The following is a 19,123-nucleotide window of genomic DNA, read 5'->3' on the forward strand; positions in this document are numbered from 1 at the left end:
TCTTTCTGGCTATGTGCAATATTTTCTCCTTGACCTGAAACCTCTGGAATTTGGCAATAATATTTCTGGGGGTTTTCATTTTGGGTGGTCTCTTTCAGGAAGTGATCAGTAGATTCTTTCTGTTTCTATTTTTCCTTCTGATTCTAGAATGTCAGTTCAGTTTTCCTTGTCAATCTCTTGAAATATGATTTTTAGGCTTTTTTTCATGACTTTCAGGTAGTCCAATAATTCTTAAATTATCTCTCCTCACTCTATTTTCTAAGTCAGTTGTTTCTCCAATGAGATATTTCACATTTTCTTCTTTTTTTTCTATTTTTAAAATATTGTTTTACTGTTTCTCCATGTCTCTGGAGTCATCAGCTTCCATTTGCCCAACTCTAATTTTTAAGGAATTATTTTCTTCAGTGAGCTTTTGTACCTCCTTTTCCATTTGTCCAATTCTGTTGTTTAAGAAGTTCTTCTCTTCAGTAGATTTTTGTGCCTCTTTTAACATTTGGCCTATGCTGTTTTTTAAGGTATTATTTTCTTCAGGTTTTTTTTTTGCCTTCTTTACCAAGCTGTTGATTCTTATGGTCTTCTTGTATCATCCTCAGTTCTTTTCCCAATTTTTCCTTTATCTCTCTTACTTGAATTTTCTCTTCAGAAATTTCTTTTTTTTTTTTTTGAGACTGAGACCAATTTAGTTTTCTTTCAGGCTTTGAATGTAGCTTTTTTGACTTCACTTTCTTTTTCTGAGTTTCTGTTTTAATCTTCTCTGTCACCATAATAACTCTCTATGGTCAGCTTATTTTCTTCTGTTGTTGTTTGCTCATTTTCTCAGCCTATTTCTTGACTTTTAACTTCATGCTAAAGTTGGTCTCTGTTCCTGGGATGAAGGGGACACTGTCCCAAGCTTTAGGTGTTCATGCTACTGTTTTACATGTATTTCTGGGGGTCTGTGAATTTTCAGTTCTTCCAAGGTGGTATAATCGAAGCAGATGTGTGGTCACTGCTTTCCTGGCCTGTGCTGTGGTGTGTAAGTGACCACAAGTACTCTTTTCTACCCTAGAACTATGATCAGGGTTACCCCTCAGCGGTGGCCTCATTGTCTAGTGTGCTAGTGCTCTCCTTGCCCTGGTTCTATGACTTGGGATCTCATATAGGCAATGCAACAAAGTTCTGCTCCAAGTGCCAGCAAAGAGTCCACTGTAATTTCCTTCTTATTAGTTGTCAGATCCCTGACTATTTGGGGGCTAAGACCTCTGGAAGACATTGCCGCCAATTCACTTGTCCCTGATGCCTTCTGCTGACTTGCACCCACTTTTGCCTACTACTGGCTGCCTGGTGTATGGGAGACAGGTACTTGTTGCTGGCTTGTCTGCTGAGGGTGGACTGTGTTGGACTGTACTCCACTCTCACCTCAGTGACACATATCTTTCCTGCTGACCTTCTACACTGTCTAGGACTGGAAAATTGTTTCACCCTGTCCTTTTGTTGCTTCTGTTGCTCCAGAATTCATTTTGAGGAGTTATTTTAAAGTTGTTGGGGGGGAACTTGGGAGTGTTCAGGTGAGTTCCTGCCTTTACTTCACCATCTTGACTTGATTTTCTAAAACAATATGCATCCCACAAGGATCTTTATTTATAGTTAAGGATATATGGTTCCTATTCCTAAGGGAGTTTGATACCACTACATTGGGGTATTAGAAGCAGGGAATTTCTATTTTTGGACCTCAGTTTTGACACCCGTGAAATAGGGGTAGCACATACTGCCATCTTCTTTTTTAAGATGGTCAAAAGTGAAATGAAGATGTATAAAAAAGGTTTTAGAGGGTTTTTTGTGAGAACTATGCAGACTGAATGCAAGGCATTATGAGAATTATTGGAATGAAATGATAAGAATCCTTTTCCACTAGGGATACCTGGAGAGGAAGAAAAAAAGGATTCTGATGCATTAGTTATTTTGCAGAGTTGTTTTGAGACAATTAGATAAAAAGAAATCGAACACCTCCTGCAAGGAAGGGACATGTGCCAATATGTTGTTTGGGCTTTTAAAGTCACACTCGAGTGGGTAAAAGAAAAACTTTATTGCAGGCTTTTTATGATCTATGGGTTTATTATCATCAAAAGTCTGCAGCATGACACAGTCTGTGACTGCTTTCCTTGCCTGCTGTAAAACAAAAGGTCCTCTGTGTTCTCATTTCACCATCATTTAAACCCTTCTGGGTAATAAGAGTTAGAAGAGAAACACCTGGTCCCTCTCTTCAGGCTTAAACATTGAAGTTTCTCATTTAGATGGCTAGTTCTGGTTTGAGAGACGTATTGTCCATGCATCCCTTCCCCACTGGGTTGTTGAATACCCCTAATGTGACAGACTACCCTGAGATGCCATAACTGTATCCTGCTTATATGTGTTCTTGGTTATTATTAGCATTCTTTTCTTTTCTCTCCTCCTCCAGGTCCCTTCTTCTGTATAATGAACACACATGCAAACTTGCTAAGTAAGCCAGCCCAGAGAGAAGCCATCTTCTGCCTCTCTGGCTGATGGTTATGTCCCCAGGACAGTGTGCTTCCATCTCCAAATCTATCTCTCTTCCTATTTCTCGTGCTGCCTCCTTAAACACCTGTCCCCAGGTCATTTCTTTGCCTGGATTTGGCTTCCAAGGAAATTGGGCCATTGTCCTTTTCCCTGATGCAGCACTGGAAAGTTTCCAGTTCTTTTGAAATGACAGCATCTTCCTCAAGTTGGTACCTCATACCTATTACTTTTGTGAGGTACACATTGACCAGAGTCAATCAGTTTTCCAATGTCTGCTACACAGACTACCTATTGTAACTTATAGCCTTTTCTTCATTGGTATTTGAGTAACAAAATAATTTATTGGTGTTGCTATCTCTGCATCTGGGAAGCTAGGTGGTGGAGAGGGTATTGTACTGAGCCTGGAATCAGCAATACCTGAGTTCAAATGTGGGCTCAGACATCTACTGTGCAAGCCTGAGTGAGTCACTTAACTGCTATCTGCCTCAGTTTCCCCATCTGCAAAATAGGGATTGTAATATTACCTTGCAGGTTCAATGTGAGGATTAAGTGAAATATTTGTAAAGCAGTTAAAAGGGGCAGCGAGGTGGCATAGTGGACAGAGCACTGGGCTACGATTCAGGAAGGTGCACCTTCCCGAGTTCAAATCCAGCCTCAGATACTTACTAGCTATGCGACCCTGGGCACATCACTTAACACTTTGTCTCAGTTTCCTCATGTGTAAAATGAGCTGGAGAAGGAAATAGCAAACCACTTCAGTATCTTTGCCAAGAAAACCCCAAATGGGGTAACAAAGAGTCAGACAGCTGAAATGCCTCAAAAGGAAGTACTTAACACAGCACCTAGCACAGAGAAGATGCTTAATAAACACATGAAAGCTGTACTTGCTAAGTTAGAAATACTAATAAAAATGTGAGTCCATCCAAATGGAAGCAGAACATTAAGAGGACAGAACTTGGTCAAAATCCCCAAGAATGAGTTTTTCCCAAAATGCAAGAGATCCGAGAAGAGCAGTTCTATAGAAACTTAATTTATCTGTGTCCTCCTGCATTTAAAAAGTGTGATCATTCATTAGCTAACACTTGAGGGTCATCCATCCTGAGTTTCCTTTTCTTTATCACATTTAGGGAAAACAGGTTTCAAAACGAGCTGCCATTCCCATTAGTCTTTTTGACTGGCTCAACAATCTCCCATAATTTATGCAAACCATTCAAATGTAATGAGCCATTAAACACACTCCGATATCTATTCTAGCAAGCTTGCGAGGCAACCGTCTAAAATCAGGATCTCAAAAGTTGTGAAACTTGTATACCATGAAAATATCTGGTGGGGGTAGGAAGTAGAGGAGGGCATTTCAATAAAGGCTGAATCATCATAGGATACTTAGGAAATACTTGCTTTCATTGCCTGAATATTTCTTTCATCTGTATCAGTCATGTATTAAGAGTTAGAGATAATGGTAGGAGAGTCCATACGCTACACTGGTATCTGTTCTACATCAAGAGAACACGAGGCAAAAACACATGAATATAGGTGCGGCTGTGTATGGAGCACTGGACCCAGAGTCAGGCAGAACTGAGTTCAAATCTGGTCTCAGACACTTGTTAGTTGTGTGACCTCAGTTTACTCCCCTTGTATATAGAGGAGATAGTAGTACCTACCTCCCAGTGTTGTTGTGAGGATGACACAGTGCTTTGCAATGCTCTATAAATGCTAGTTCTTATTAATTATTATTATTATTATAAATCATGGAGGAGTTGAAATCTGTAACAGCACAGGAAATGCTCACAACATTGAGATTACAGATTTATTTTAACATTAGAGATCTATTTGAAGGAATATGAATTACTAATGGGTGGACATGGTCAATACAATAAAAATGAGGATATTTTCTGATAAGGGTGAAGTCTGAGGGCTGCCTTCCTGGCCTGGGTTCTCCAAGTTCCTCACTTGGGTTTCAGTGTGAACAACACAACTCTGGCCTTAACTCTTGGTGGAGTTCCAGGATACTGCTGCTGGATTCAGCCACTGCCAGCCAGCAGGATAGCTCAGCAGCTTCAGACTGACAGAATATCAGGCTCCCCTTTGGTATGTGCTTCCTATCATGTTAGTTTCAGACTAAATTTGAGACCCCACTCTGCTCCTGGGGTTAGAGCCACAAAACTGTTGCTTATTTCTTTACTTGTTCATATATTGCTTAATATGCTACCAAAGGCCCAACATTATTCCTTGCCCTGGACTGTCCTATTACCCTCTCTTAACCTACCTCCTCTGGCATATTTTCCCTGCACAATCTGCACTGGATCTTTATCTCAGCAGCCAGTAATGAGTGGCAGAACCTCCAGTTGGCATCTGTTCTTGCTCCATGCACAAAGTCAAATCTCTTTGTGCTAGATCTGGGACTTTTTTCCTGGTGCTCAACTCTGGGTGGGCCTTCATTCCATCCCTATGGCTCTCCCTGCTAACCTGGGCTAGAAAAAAAAATCACTTTTTTTCCTTGAGTTTTCCAATAAGGACTCCACCTGATATGTTTTCTAGGACTTTTTGAACTAGTTGTAGGGAAGGGCTTAGCTGTATTATATTATTTCCTTCTACTCCACCATCTTGGCTAGTCTCTCTTTAGAGAGTAATCTTAAAATTGACAAGGCCATGTGACCTCCTAACAGAGGTTAAAGAGCAGAACTTGAAACCTTAGCCTACTTGGGTTTGAGTCCCACATCTGACACTGTGTACAGAAGAAAAAAAATGGATCTCTCAATGATTAAAGCAGAATATCCTTTCCAAAGGAAACCCTAGAGAAAACTCTTTAACAACTTAACTTTAAGGATTTCTGTGCTATTCTGTAGAACAATCTGTAATAGTAAGAGCTAAGATAGCATGGTAGAATGGAAAATTAGCAACAGACTAGCTGTTATGCAACAGTGCCTGAAACAACTGTGAGCCAAAGACAAGTAGCTAGCTAGAGGTCAAACTGTTTATTTTATAACAAGGCCTTTGGTAGCAATATGTGCTGCTTCATCAAGATGGGACATTTAGCCACCTCAATCGATTTAAAAGTCTTGAAGAGCAGTCATGGTGGAAGCCAACTCATCAGCATGTCTACTCAGTAGGTGAAGAATTCCTTTTCCTTTCTCATGCTTAACAGGACCAAGTGATTAGATTGGGGGTGGGGGAGGAGAGGAGTTGCCATCCTTTGCAGACATTTATTTGGATAGCCTGTAGCTGCCCTCCTACCCTGAGAAAACCTGGCTTTTTGTTGAATTTTCTCTTTCATAAAAACATCTAACATGTCACCTCCTAAGGGACTGTATTCTTACACTAGACTTAGGAATAGATAATGAAAACTATTTCCATCCACCTGGAAGAGAAGCAAGGTCAGTTTCTTCATCCCTAGATCTACAATCCTTCTATCATATGACTTTGAGTAAAGAATGTTGCAAGCATTGTCAGAGGTCTTTTCATTATTTGTTTTTGATTAACTATTCTCCTTTGTTACAAGGGAAGGTTCAGTTGTGGGGTAGGAGCGGGGAACAGTATACCTAGAAATTATTGTGGTATTAAAAGGAATCAATGAAACTTGTTATTTTTAATAAAAAGAAAAAATGTGTCAATCCTTTGGATCCAGAGCATAAGGCACCTGGAACCTATCATCTGAGTCACTTCAGTACTGTGTCATCTGGTGAAGACTCTTTGGTGGTTACCCATCATGCCGGGCGCTAGAGTACTGTGTCATCTAATGAAGACTTTTTGGTGGTTACCCATCATGCCAGGCGCTAGAGTACTGTGTCATCTAATGGAGACTCTTGGTGGTTACCCATCATGCCAGGTGCTAGAGTACTGTGTCATCTAGTGGAGACTCTTGGTGGTTAACCAGCAACATGAAAAATGGCAGCACCAAATCAAAAAAGAAAAGGCCTATGACAAGGCAATATACACTGTTATGAGGCACAGTAAATAGTGCCATATTATAAGCCCTTGTAAGAGACAGATCTTTTCCAAGAAAGTGCAATGAGGGGGTTCATCTGAAAGCTTTCCCCTTCCTGATCATATTTCACATGCTGAAAGTAAAGCTAAAAGTTTGGGAGAGCGCTATTCTGTTGAGCTAGCTTGGCAGAGGGGACAGAAAGTTAATTCAGAATCAGGAGAGCCTAAATTCTAGTTGCACCTGTCAAGACCCCTGAGCAAAGCACTTTAAACTATTTTGGCCCCAGGCATAAGTAGCACAGTTGCTTTCTCCATTAAGGGAGTTTCCTTTCCAGTAGTTTTCCACAGGAATAAAGTCATGGCAGGGAGGTGGGGTGGGAGAGAGATACACAGTGTGTCCCCAAAGTCTTAGGGAAGTTTTAAGCTTTAATTGCGTGGATATACATGTGTGTTTTTGCATACATATGTATGCATATATGTGCATGCATGTCTACATCTTGTCTGTCTCTATTGAGTGTTTGCAACAAATTTTTTCTCTTTTTACACAGGTGGATAAGTGGGGCAGCAGTGGTCAATGCATTTTATTCTTCCGGCAGAAACCAGATCGGTAAGGCTCTTTCTTTGACTTACCAGATGGTTGCTTAACTGTCTGTGACTTTCTCCCATGCCCTTCCTACTCTATCCACAAACAGTTCAAAACAGAAACACTGATTTTGTTTCTTGAACATGAATGCTATTCAGTGTTTTCTCAGCTTAACTTTGCTGTTTAGGGAGGGCTAGACTTGGGACTAACCTAGTATTGGGAGTGGTTTCTACTGATGCACATCAGTGGGTCTCCTGAAGCTTATAGTCTGAGAAATTCCCTGGGATACAACCATACCTCCTTATCATAGAGTCTTTGGGAATTAAATGGGATATTAACCCAGCCAGCCAGTACATGGAAGAGCAGAAACTTGAACCCAGACCTTCCTGGCCCCAGGCCTTCCTGACCCCAAGGTGAGCTCTCTAACCACTAAACTGTGGTGTTTATCAATGGCAAAACTATGTTCATAGGATTATAGGGTCATCAATTTAGAACCAAAAGGGATTGTTAGAGGTGATCTCAGCCAAATCCTTAATTTTACCAGTAAGAGATTTTAGACCCAGAAAGTCACCTGACTTGTCTTGGGTTAGTCAGGTTCCAAAGCCAGAATTTGAACCCATATCCTTCAAATCAAAATCCAGCATCACATGTTCTCCTTTTCCAGGGTGGTACTACACATTAATGCAAATCGCTTTAAACAGCTCTTGTCCTTACAGGTGGTAGTTGAGATCATTGGCCTTAATTCTGAGTTTCTCTTGGCTAGGATATTTTCCTCATTGTATCCATCAAGTCATATTTATTCTCAAGACCATCTCAGTACTAGCTTACAAGAGTTTCCAAACTCCCTTGAAGGGGTTTAAAGTGGTTTCAAGTCCCAGGAGCCAACTTAACTGCCATTGCAGCACATTGGGCTCTCTGTGGATACCCAGGAGTTTATGCTGGTGGGGTTGGACCAATCCCAGATCATCACTATTCCAGAAAACTCTCAAGGTATTGGGAGAGTTATAAGGTCACTTAAAATATCATACAAATGACAAATACTACATATCTGATGAGTGAATGAATTGGCGAATGAATATCGCCCAGAGGTATGGGTCTCCTACCTGAGCAGATCTGAGGAGCTTGACCTAACCCTGTCAAGACAATCAGTAGCTGAAAAATCTCCCAGTAACCCAAGTCTAATCACTTTACTTCTTGATCGGGAACCTCTGGGGCTCCCTAATGCCAAAATCGAAACTCCTCAGCCGGACAGTTAAAGTCCTTCATGAGCAACCTGTAGAATCATTTCCCATTGTTCCCTTCATACACTCCCTACCGGCCTGTTGACTATTTCCCAAAGTCTCCCACCCCCATTGGTTTGCCCAGGATGTCCCCCAAGCCTGGAATGCATCTATTCCCTCTTTGCCTCTACTCCTAAGGGTTTCTTCAAGTTTTAGTTTATAGGCCACCTTGTCTAAGAACTCTTTTTCTCATGCCTCTTGTTGTTAATATTCTCTTCCTTCTCAGAGTCATGAAGATACTTAACTGTTATATATAAGAACAGCTTTGGTGGCCCATTGGTATCTTCAAAATTCTAAAAGAATGCAAGAAATCACAGAAATTTGGCGTGGGGGTGCACTTCAAGCAATGGTATGGGAAGGCATAGACAAGGATTGTATAGGACAAAGTAGGGGGGTCTGGTATTATCTTTATCAGTGGAGAAAGTACACATAGCAGTGAGAGCAAAGATGCATTTGGGGCTTCCATGTTTTCAATTATTTTTCACTTGTACAACTCATCATGACCCCCCTTGGGGTTTTCTTAGCAAAGATACTGGAGTAGTTTGCCACTTCGTTCTCCAGCTCATTTTACAGGTGAGGAAACTGAGGCAAACATGGTTAAGTAACTTGCCCAGGGTCACACAGCTAGTAAGTGTCTGAGGCCAGATTTGAACTCAGGAAGATTTCCTGACTCCAGGCCCAATACTCTGTCTCCTGCATTCACCTAGCTGCCCCCATTAGAGTATCCTTGCCTATTTTCATGTCTTATTTCCCTAATAGAATGTGCCTTCTTTATGGGCAGGGACTATTTTAAGTTTTATCTTTGTAATCACAAGTAGCTAAAACAATGCCTGACACATAGTTGGCATTTACATACTTACTGCATTGGATTGCTTGACTTGGACACCCTTACCCCCTCTTCCTACCCAATGAACCAGTCTCCTAAAGGCCTCCTAGTTATGCAAAGTGAACAGGGTGCTAGGCCAGGAGACCTGGGTTCAAACCCATCCTCAGTCACTTAGCAACTTTGACATTGGGCTACTTGCCTCAATTTCCCCAAACATAAAATGAGGATAATAATACCACCTCCCTCCTAGGGTTCTTGTGAGGATCAAATGAGATATTTGTAAAATGTTTAGAATAGTTTCAAGCACTTAGAAGGTGCTTAATAAATGTGTGATTCCTGCCTTCCTAATAGGGTCAGTCTTACCAGGATCAGGATTAGTCTAGACAAGAATGGGGCAAATTTCTCACCGCAGATCAGTTCTGTATACCTGGAACCATCCCATTCCTGGAACCAAACCAGAGAATTGAGACTGATATGAGGATATGTTCACTGAAAGGCTGCCCTTGAAATCTCATAATCTCTCAAATTTCATTTTTATTGAATCTCATTACTTTCTAACAGAAATAAGGTCATCCATATAATTATCAATAATTAAGAAAAGCTCCCTATTAACTGACAGTTTCTTCTTGAATAACTAAAAGTTATCATTATGACCTCTAAAAGTCAGGAACCTATAAATAGGCCATAAGTCACGTTCACCTGAGCTTAAGGAAAAAGCCTACAATCTTGACTGGAAGGTTTTATTGCAGTAGACTTGACACTTGAAATTTCATTTTTAGGTTTCAGAGGCTGTTCAGTGGAACTATAATGTTCCTTCTTTGCAATATTCCTTGAAGTCTTTCAGGCCAGTGTATCAAGCCCTGGTCAAAATTATCTCTGGTGTGAGTCCGGTGTAAAGGTGCATTCTTTAGAGCCAATGTCTGTCTAAATGGAATTCCTTTCTCATCCTGGGCTTGTGCCTGACATGGAATGGACATAAGAGGTCGGAGAAGAAGGAATTACCCTGACCACGTGTCCCTTATGTGTATGCCTTACTACCAGGGTACTCTTAGTTTATGCCCCTCTTCCCACAGATGTTGTATCTATTTATGGGAAAGTGCACCCCAGATTTATGGGGGAGGAATGATTGATAGCTATGGTTCTTATAATAGCCTCTCAGTCTGTGCCTTTGTATTGAACTAATTGCATCTGCTAGCTGATTATTAAAGGTAGGCTCACAAGTGCTAGGGTTGTAGGAGCATGGACAAGGATACCTTTGAACCTAGGGGCAGTGGCCTCCATCTAGAGCAATAGTCCAGAGCAGGGTTGTATTCATTTAAATTTGTTAGTTTATGCTGTTTCTTTAGGGACTGTTTCATTATTGGTTTTGTATCTCCAACAACTGGTGCAGCATCTGGCCTATGTGCACCCATATTCAATCAATGTTTATTAAGCACCTCCATGCATCAGGCACTGTGCGAAGCATGGGGGATAAAAAAAAGGCAAAAGACAGTCCCTGCTTAGAATTTAAGAGGGGAGAAAACATGCAAACAAATATGCACAAAGCAAGTTTACGTAGGACAAGTAGGAAATCATGAACAAAGGGAAAGCACTGGAGTTCACAGGGATTAGGGAAGGCTTTCTGCAAAAGATGGAATTTTAATTGGGACTCCAGGAAGGTCAGTGAGCATAGTGGAGGAGGGAGAGCATTCCAGACATAGGGACAACCAGAGGAAATGCTGGGAGCTGAGAGGTGAAGGGTCTTGCTTGTGGAACAACCAAGAGGTCAGTCAGGGTCATGAATAGTAAATACTTTTTGAGTGAGTGGACAAACCTGGTTCCATTCCTATTTCAGACAGTCCCTAGCTGTATCTTTCTAAGCATCAGCTTCCCTGTCTGTAAAATGGGGATAATAGTAGCATCTAACCTTTCAGTTACTTATATTCCCTTCAGGAAAAATATGTGGGTCACATGTGTAACCAATGACTCAATGAACCTAAAAAGGTGTTTGGTTGTTTTTTTTGCTTTGTTTTGTTGGGTTTTGTTTGACTTTCCAAATTTTGGGAAGATGCCCTGTAGTTGTAAAGATTAAATGATCACATGTATATAAAGTGCTTTAAGGACCTCTCTAAATATGAATTACATGAACTGTTAGGAAGGGGAGAAACAAGTAGAGAAATTATCCTTTTTTAACTCATAATTTTTTTCCAATTACATGTAAAAACAATTTTTAATATTTTTTTTAAATTTTGAGCTTCAGATTTTCTCCCTTCCCTCCCCCGCCCCGCCCCAGACAGTAAGCAATTTGATACAGTGCAATATATATGTGTAGTCATGCAAAATATATTTCCATATTGGTCATGTCATGAAAGAAAACACAGACCAAGGGGAAAAAAACTCAGAAAAGAATAAAGTGAAAAATAGTCTGCTTCACACTGCATTCAGATTCCATCAGTTCTTTCTCTGGAGGTGGATAGCATTTTTTATTGTGAGTCCTTTGGTATTGTCTTGGATCATTATATAAGAAGAGAAATGATCAAAATCAGGAAGCAATAAAAGGGGCCTCGAATAGCCACACAGCAAAGAATTAGTCCCTGAATTAGCAGAAGCACCTCCAAAGATCTTTGCAGAGATGCATGCAGACCCTCTCTTACCCACGTCAGGCCCATCTTCCCCAGTGGAAATGAAGAAGGATAAAGATAGAACCGTAGGTTCTTTTCAGATTCTTGACTGCTCAGAAAAGCAGTTTAGAGAAAAGAATGTCATGCAAGGGGAAGGTCTTTGACATTTTTCTTTCTACTTCTTTTGGAAGCTTCATTTAAATCTTAAGTGGAGATTTGTCTTGACTAAAAATAACAGAAGGTTTCTGAAATTTCAGTCACTTTCCTTGACAGCAGCCTCGGGGTTGCGCCAGTTCAGCCTAAAGAAGTGTTAGGTCCAAGGGAGAGATAAAGACAGAAGAATATTGTTGCATGTACCTCTCACTGAAGATGGAGAAATTCGATCAAGATAACCTAACAGTTAGACTGTTACTGAATACAAAAATTGTCAGCAAGTTTAGGCATCTTGTGCATACTGCCTCAAATTGTTTATCTGTCTATCCACAAGCATTAATTGAACACCAACTATATGCCGGGCACTATTCTAGTCCCTAGAGATACTGTCCCCACCCTAAAGGAGCTTACATCCTATCCCAGGAAATAAAGCTTTTCTATATACCTGTATTTGAGCGTCTATTTCCCCTGGCTAGACTGGAAGCTCCCTGGGGGCCAGAACTATTTCCAACTTTGTCTTTGTGTCTCCAGCTCCCACCACAAATTTACAGTGGATACTTAATAAATGTCTGTTAATTGACATTGACATTTAAGTAGACACAAAATAAATGCAAGGGTAATTTGGTGGGAGAGCAGCTGTGTGCTGGGTGATAAGAAAAAGCCAGTGTTTGAGGGAGGTGGTGATTGAGCTCAGATGTCAAGAAAGCTAAAGCCTCTGAGAGCCCGAGATAAAAAAGGAATGGATTCCAGACATTCGGGATGGCCAATGCAAAATGCTTAAAAATGACTTCATCACTGACTCTGTGTAATGACTCTTGGTAATAGACTCAAGATAGATTGATTAAAAAAAGGAAAATCTAGTTAGTTATGTGGCATCAACAAGCCTTTACATGAACAAGAAATTGTGTGTGTGTGTGTATGGTGTGGGGTCACCTATTTGTATTGAAAATATTTGCTTTGATAGCCCCACCCCCTTGACATATTTCCATACACCAATTTTCTTTATAAAAGGACTTGAGATGCCAGTTTTTGGTGGGAATGGCCATTTTTTTAAATATTGTCAGCCCTATGAATAAAGTTCCATCATCTGGCCTGGTTTCAAAGAAAAGATGAAAGCACGTGCCTCTTTCCCTTCAGAGGTGGGGGAGTATGTGTGTAGAACATTGCCTGTATTGCCCGGTTCCTCTGGTGTGTTTATTCATTTTGCTGAACTGCTTTTCCCCCCATTCTTCACTGTTTTTTTTGTTGTTACAGGACATGGCTCTCTAGGTAGTAGAAGTGGGAAGGACAGATTTGGAAATTCAAGTGGCATAAAAACAAAGTAACCGTGAAATTTTATTTTTAAGTTTCAAGTCAGGTAGCCAGATTAATGGCAAGTATGGATGCAGAGGAGTTGTATCCCAGAAAGGAAGTGAATCATAGGACAAGAGAATGAGAAGTGGGAGTGATCTTAGGGTTTATTTAGACCAACCCTTTCTGTTTTTTTGGAGAAGAGGGAAACTGAGTCTCAGAGGGGTAAAGTGATTTATCCAAGACCCCATGGACAGTAAGTGGCAAAGCTGAGAATTGAACCCGAGGCTTCTCGTACCACATATGGCACCATACTTTCTGTTGCTGCCAGAGCCTAAGAAGGTGTGGTTTGTTTTACTTTTTAACTGTTTGGAGGTCACTGTATAGAAATAATGTCTAGTGCCTTAGTTTAATTACGTGAGCTTTTCAAACACCTCCTTATGTACCAGAAAAATTCATGTGCTTTTGATCTAACACATATCCTTGGTAAAGATAACAGTTTCCATTCTTCTGACCCAGGAATGGTTCAGGCAACGTGGGATTGTAGTAATGGTTCAGAATGCCTGGACCTCGATTCAGGAACCTCACTTCTACTACAGCTGAATAACTGTAGGCACCTGGGTGGCGCCACAGTGCACAGAGCTCCAGGCCTGGAATCAGGGAGACTCACCCTCCTGAGTTCAAATCTGGCCTCAGACACTGGCTGTGTGACCCAGGGCAAATCACTTAACCTTGTTTGCCTCAGTTTTCTCATCTGTAAAATAAGCTGGAGAAGAAAATGGCAAACCACCCCAGCATCTTGGCCAAGAAAACTCCAGATAGGGTCACAGAGAGATGGACATAACTGAATAACACCAACTTTGAGTGAGTCACTTGTGTCTGAGTCTCAAAGTGAGGTGAAAGTCTCAAAGCGAAGTTTTAGTCACTAATTCCCTTCTAGTTTTAAACTTTCTATGATCAAAGATCTCTCTTTGTGGATGGGAAAACAGACCCCAAAGTGGTTATGAGATTCACCCCAGTGACAAATAGTCAGCAGAGTCTGCATTTGAACCCAAGCCCAGCATTCTTTCTAGTCTGCCAGATTGCTTTGACAGAAGCAGCTCACAGATAAGGGATGACTCCTGAAGATACCCCAGTTGTGACAGTGATGGCCCTAAAGGGACCTTGTAAAACGTCCAGGCAAAATAGGAATTGGCTTCCAGAGCTTTGGCCACAAGAGAAGCAGCGTGGTAATCGTCATTTGTAAGGCTGAGCTTGATCACTAGGGTTTAATGTGAACCATGAAATCTTAGCTTGTGCCTGAACTGTGGCGTATCAGGGTATAATTAAAGCAGCAGGGACTTTGGTAGTTAATGATCAGCCTTGATAGAACATTTCATAAGAACAGTTTATGTAATGAGTGGATTTTAACCAGAGTGCAGAGTGTGGGAGACGGAGCTTGCCTTCGCTTAATAAATGGGCCACATATTATTTGGATGTTTAAAAAGAGCCCATTGGTGATGCTAACTTAGCAAGGCTGAGCCTTTGCCATGGGGCTGTGCCAGCATTCAGGGCCTGCCTGGGGCTGGTAAGCTCTTAAGGTATCTTCCACAGCTGAGGGTCTCATCACAGCCATCACCTTGTTCTCATTTGTAACCCTTCTCTAGAACGTTTCATCTTAGAGCCTTTTCTAGGGAAAAGAAAGGGTTAAGTTGCTTAGCCATTTTGTGTGTCAGAGGTAGAACATATGTGTCTATGTGTGCACACATACATGTCTGTCTAGGTATGTATCTATCTTGATATGTGTGTGTATATAAGGTGTGATAGGTGTCTATATGGATGTAATATATACAGAAACACACAAAAAATTACAAAGACAGTTTTGGAGAGAGAAGCACTGGCATGTTGGATGAGGGCAGGAGATTACTGCACCCAGGGGAAGCTGTATGCAGGAGGAGATAGCCTTCGAGCTGAATTTTGAAGGAAAGCAGGAATGTTTAAAAACAGAGGTTTGGATAGAGTGCGTTCCATGCATGAAGAGCCAGCCAGCACAAAAGCACAAATGTGCAAAGTGGAGGGATGTCTGTGAGGAACACTTAGGAGGCCACTTTAGCTAGGCCTTAGAGTACAAAAAAGAATAATATGTAATAAGAAGGTAAGTTAGGACCAGATTGTGAAGAGCTTCAAATGCCAAAAAGAGGATAGATGGAGAGAGAGAGACAGAGAGAGAAAGACATGGAGAGAGGGAGACAGAGACAGAGAGAGAATGGAAATGTAATTCTCGAAGCAATAGGGAGCACCACCTGGGCAGAGAATTGATGTCATTAATGTGCTTTAGGAAAATCCCTTTGTTAGTGTGGTATAATTCAGTTCAAGTGGGGAGAAACATGTGACAGAGCAGTTTTTGGAGGCTATTGTAGTAGTCCAGATAAGAGGTGTTAAGAGACTGAACAAAGATGGTGGCTATGTGAGAAGCCATCCTTGGAAAAAGGTTTTCATCTCTCTGGGCCTCCGTTTCCTCACTCGTAAAGTGAGATCCTCATGCCAGCCTCTGAGGACCCTTCCAGCCCTAAATCTTGTGACTTAGTTTGAAGTCCCTAATTCTACCACTTACTAACTCTAACCCAGAACAAGTCACCTCTCGCTATGAGCCTCAGTTTACTCATCTGTAAATCTTTACTCATCTGAGATCTCTAAGGCCCACTTCAGCTATAAAGTCTTCTGAGTTTGAGGTTCCCCACACCTAATTATGGATGGCAAAATATCTTTTTCCAGCTCTAGACATCAGCAGGAGGAGTGACCTGAGGAGCATGGAGAAGTCATTTTAAAAAATTCTATATTTTAAGAAATAAGGACCTTTGTTAAATTTTTTTTTAACACTTATCCATTTAATTCCCCATTACATGCTCTAAAACAAGCCACAGGAGGCACCTGCAGCCCAAGACGTCAGGAATGAGAGCAGCTGTGGCCTTATGGCTCAGGCTCCAGCCCTCTACAGGAATTCTTCATGCACACACACATACATACAAGTACCTGGCAGAACACTATATGTGCACACACATGGCCACAGAACATTAGGAGTAAACAGCCAGAACACTGGAGGTGTAAGGTGAGGTAGGGTAGAGAAGGCAAGGGCTTGAAGAGAACAAAAGCAGTAACTTTATGACAATCATTGTAGGAGGGAGAAGGGAAGAGAGAAGGATGGATGCAGGAAGAGCTTCGGGGGGAAGCAGCTGACGAGTGGGAGGTTTCTTTTTTATTAGGAAGTTAGGACAGATGAACTGCACCTCCATCAGATATGAACATTAGATGGCTGGAACCCAACTTCTCCAGGTCCTGGCCGCACTCAGGCTGAAGGGAGAGAAATACATTGCTTTCTTCCCTCCGTGTGTCAGGTCTTTGAAGAATTTCCCCAAATGCCTTGGATGTCCGTGATCCCACAGAGTCAGGCTTGGGAATAGGACAAGTTCGGAGGGAATCAGTAGCTCTTTTTGGTGGAGCCAAAGCCAGAGAAGCCCATAACAGCTGCCATCTCATCATCCTCCTCAAATGTCAAGTCCTCCTCCGCCCTTTGCTTCTTCTCCTTCTGTTTCTCCTTGTAGGCTTTGGCCTTCTCTTCCTCCTCTCTGAGCTCTTTCATCCTCTCCTCAAAGTCGTAGTCCTTTTGTTTTTCCTCCATCTTCTTCTTGTTCACTTCAAAGCGTTTCTTCACCTGATCCAAGGTGGAACGCTCCACTCGCATTGACATGCCCAGATTCCGCTGATATTTCTTTCCATTGATGTGATCCAAGAAGTTGATGGAGTCTTTCACTACACAGTCACAGAATTGCAGTAATACCCTCCCATTTCAGACTGTGGGGTGGTCTTGGTGATAACAATGGTCTTTCCCAGCTTGGACTCCAAGTCAACCTTGTAGTCTCTGTGTCGTAAGAGCTCCCGCTTGACAGGCTGCACTGGTTTTCCATCTTTTTTCTCTCTTTCTTCATTAAGCCGCTTCTCTGCAAGTTTCTCATATTCGTCTTTGTCCCACTTTCAGCGGAAATCCAGGTTTTTAGTCCCGCTGCCAGACGCCATCTTCGTGGCCCCTTTGTTAAATTTTAAAAAACCACAGACTGTTAAAATTTTTCATGGATCTTAAGAAATAATAGCCAGGATTTAGGAAACACTATGTTAGTTGATTTCTAGGGTATCTTGTAATGCCAAGATTCTAGGATTCTAAATTAATAGAGCTTTTAAAATGGCAGGAACCTTAGAGGTCTACCTATCTCTTCATTTTACAAACAAAGAAATTGAGACTGCAGGTCATACAGAGAGTGAACGGTGAAGCCAGGACTCAAATTCCCAATCCAGGGTCCTTGTTTGCTACCCCATAACTAAGCTAGATGGCTTCTAAGGTTCATTCTGACTCTATGATTTTCTGATTCCTATATTGTTCCAGTTTAAAAAAAAGGAACAACTGATCAGGTCCAGCCTGATTTCAGCTTCTATTTAATTTCTGCCCAACACGATGCCTTGCATGTACCACTTAATATTGCTGAGGTGACTGCTCTCCTCATCTACCACGCTCATGACCTTTAGCATCATACCATAGCAGATCCTGACAAAATAGGAACTTAGAACCAATACACACCTTTACTTACAGCAAACCATTCAAATAATAATCAGTCTGTTTGTTATCAGCAGTAACCTTTGTTGAATTTGATATGGAATGATCCACTTCATTTCCCTGAGACACCCTTTCATGGCAGCTTATCTCATTATGTACAAGCACGGTTCCCATTTGAATGAGTTTTCTAGCAAGGCCAGCCAATGTGTGAAGTCTACCTCCTATGAAGCTGATCCCAATAACCCAGATAACGGTAGGCTTCTAGATAATCTTGTGAATAGAAAATTAGACGACATCATCCAGTACCATTCCCTTTGGATTTTAGCCATGACATTGTTTTATCTATCCTTGTTACTAACACTTGACTTTGTGTGTCTTTCAATAATCATTTGACTTCGTAAAAAAGTTTCAATCCAGTCTCCCCGTTAAAGGTAGTGTGCTCAGTACTTTCTGGGTGGGGATATATATAGAGAACACAAACGTGAATCGATTTCCCTACAAGCACACAGTAAATCTTATGGGGCCTTTCACACTGAATTTCCAGCTAACAGCAGCAGAGCAGAAAGAGAAGGCAGGGTTTCTGTATTGATTTCTCTGTTTACTAAGATAATAATCACCATCACTCACACTTACATAAGAGCCATAATAATAACTCACATTTATATATAGCTTTGAGGTTTATAAAGTGCTTTCCCACTTGGAAATGTTATGGTTCCTGAGCAGCATATGTAGATATCCGAAGAGGAATTTGAAATGTTTGTTTTTGTTATTTCTGATTCTAAGAGATAATGGAGCAAGACTATTTTTATTACAAGTAAAATGTATTGTCTCCTGTGTTAAAATGTTGAGGTTGTAGGAAACAACTCTGAGAACATTTTTTTTCCTGCAAAGAACAAAAGCAAGCAAATGCAGCTGCATACTCTTGGATCCCCATAGTCTTGCTTAATCAATCAACAAGCATTTGTGAAGCTCCTATTATGTCCCAAGAACAGCGCTAGGACCCGGAGATAACCTGTACAAACAATCTCTTTTCAAGTTTACATTCTTATGCAGTTCTGCTTGGAAAGGATCAAAAAGCCAGCCTCCAAAGACGGGAGAATCCAAACCAGAATATGCTTATGAGGCCTCTTGAGAGATTAGTGTAATAGCAGTGTTTCAAAAATTAGGGTTAGGCAATATCATCAAAAATAATGCTTAATAAAAAACTCAAAATCGTATACTTTAAAAAAAAACAATTACCTTCAAAGAATTTTTACAAAAGTTAAGAGTAGATTTAGCAAAGGGTCCAATCCTCAGATCCTCCTTCTCATAGTGCCACGGAGATGATTCTGAGCTTTCAAAGTCAATAATAGAATCAGGAGTTTC

General features: G+C 41.1%; 1 protein-coding gene and 1 pseudogene across 2 annotated transcripts in view; one reads left to right on the plus strand and one right to left on the minus strand.

Annotated features, from left to right (window-relative positions):
* The window catches only part of MME (membrane metalloendopeptidase), a 135,399-nt gene that overhangs the window by 96,722 nt on the left and 19,554 nt on the right, over nucleotides 1–19,123 (plus strand). For both annotated transcript variants that reach the window (XM_036754638.1, XM_036754639.1), the window contains exon 17: nucleotides 6,990–7,048. In XM_036754638.1, coding sequence (XP_036610533.1) covers nucleotides 6,990–7,048 — 59 coding nt within the window. The remainder of the gene's footprint in view (nucleotides 1–6,989; nucleotides 7,049–19,123) is intronic.
* LOC118846284 lies at nucleotides 16,470–17,226 on the minus strand (annotated as a pseudogene).

The sequence above is a fragment of the Trichosurus vulpecula genome, chromosome 4, assembly GCF_011100635.1.
Source record: "Trichosurus vulpecula isolate mTriVul1 chromosome 4, mTriVul1.pri, whole genome shotgun sequence".
Classification (NCBI taxonomy): domain Eukaryota; kingdom Metazoa; phylum Chordata; class Mammalia; order Diprotodontia; family Phalangeridae; genus Trichosurus; species Trichosurus vulpecula.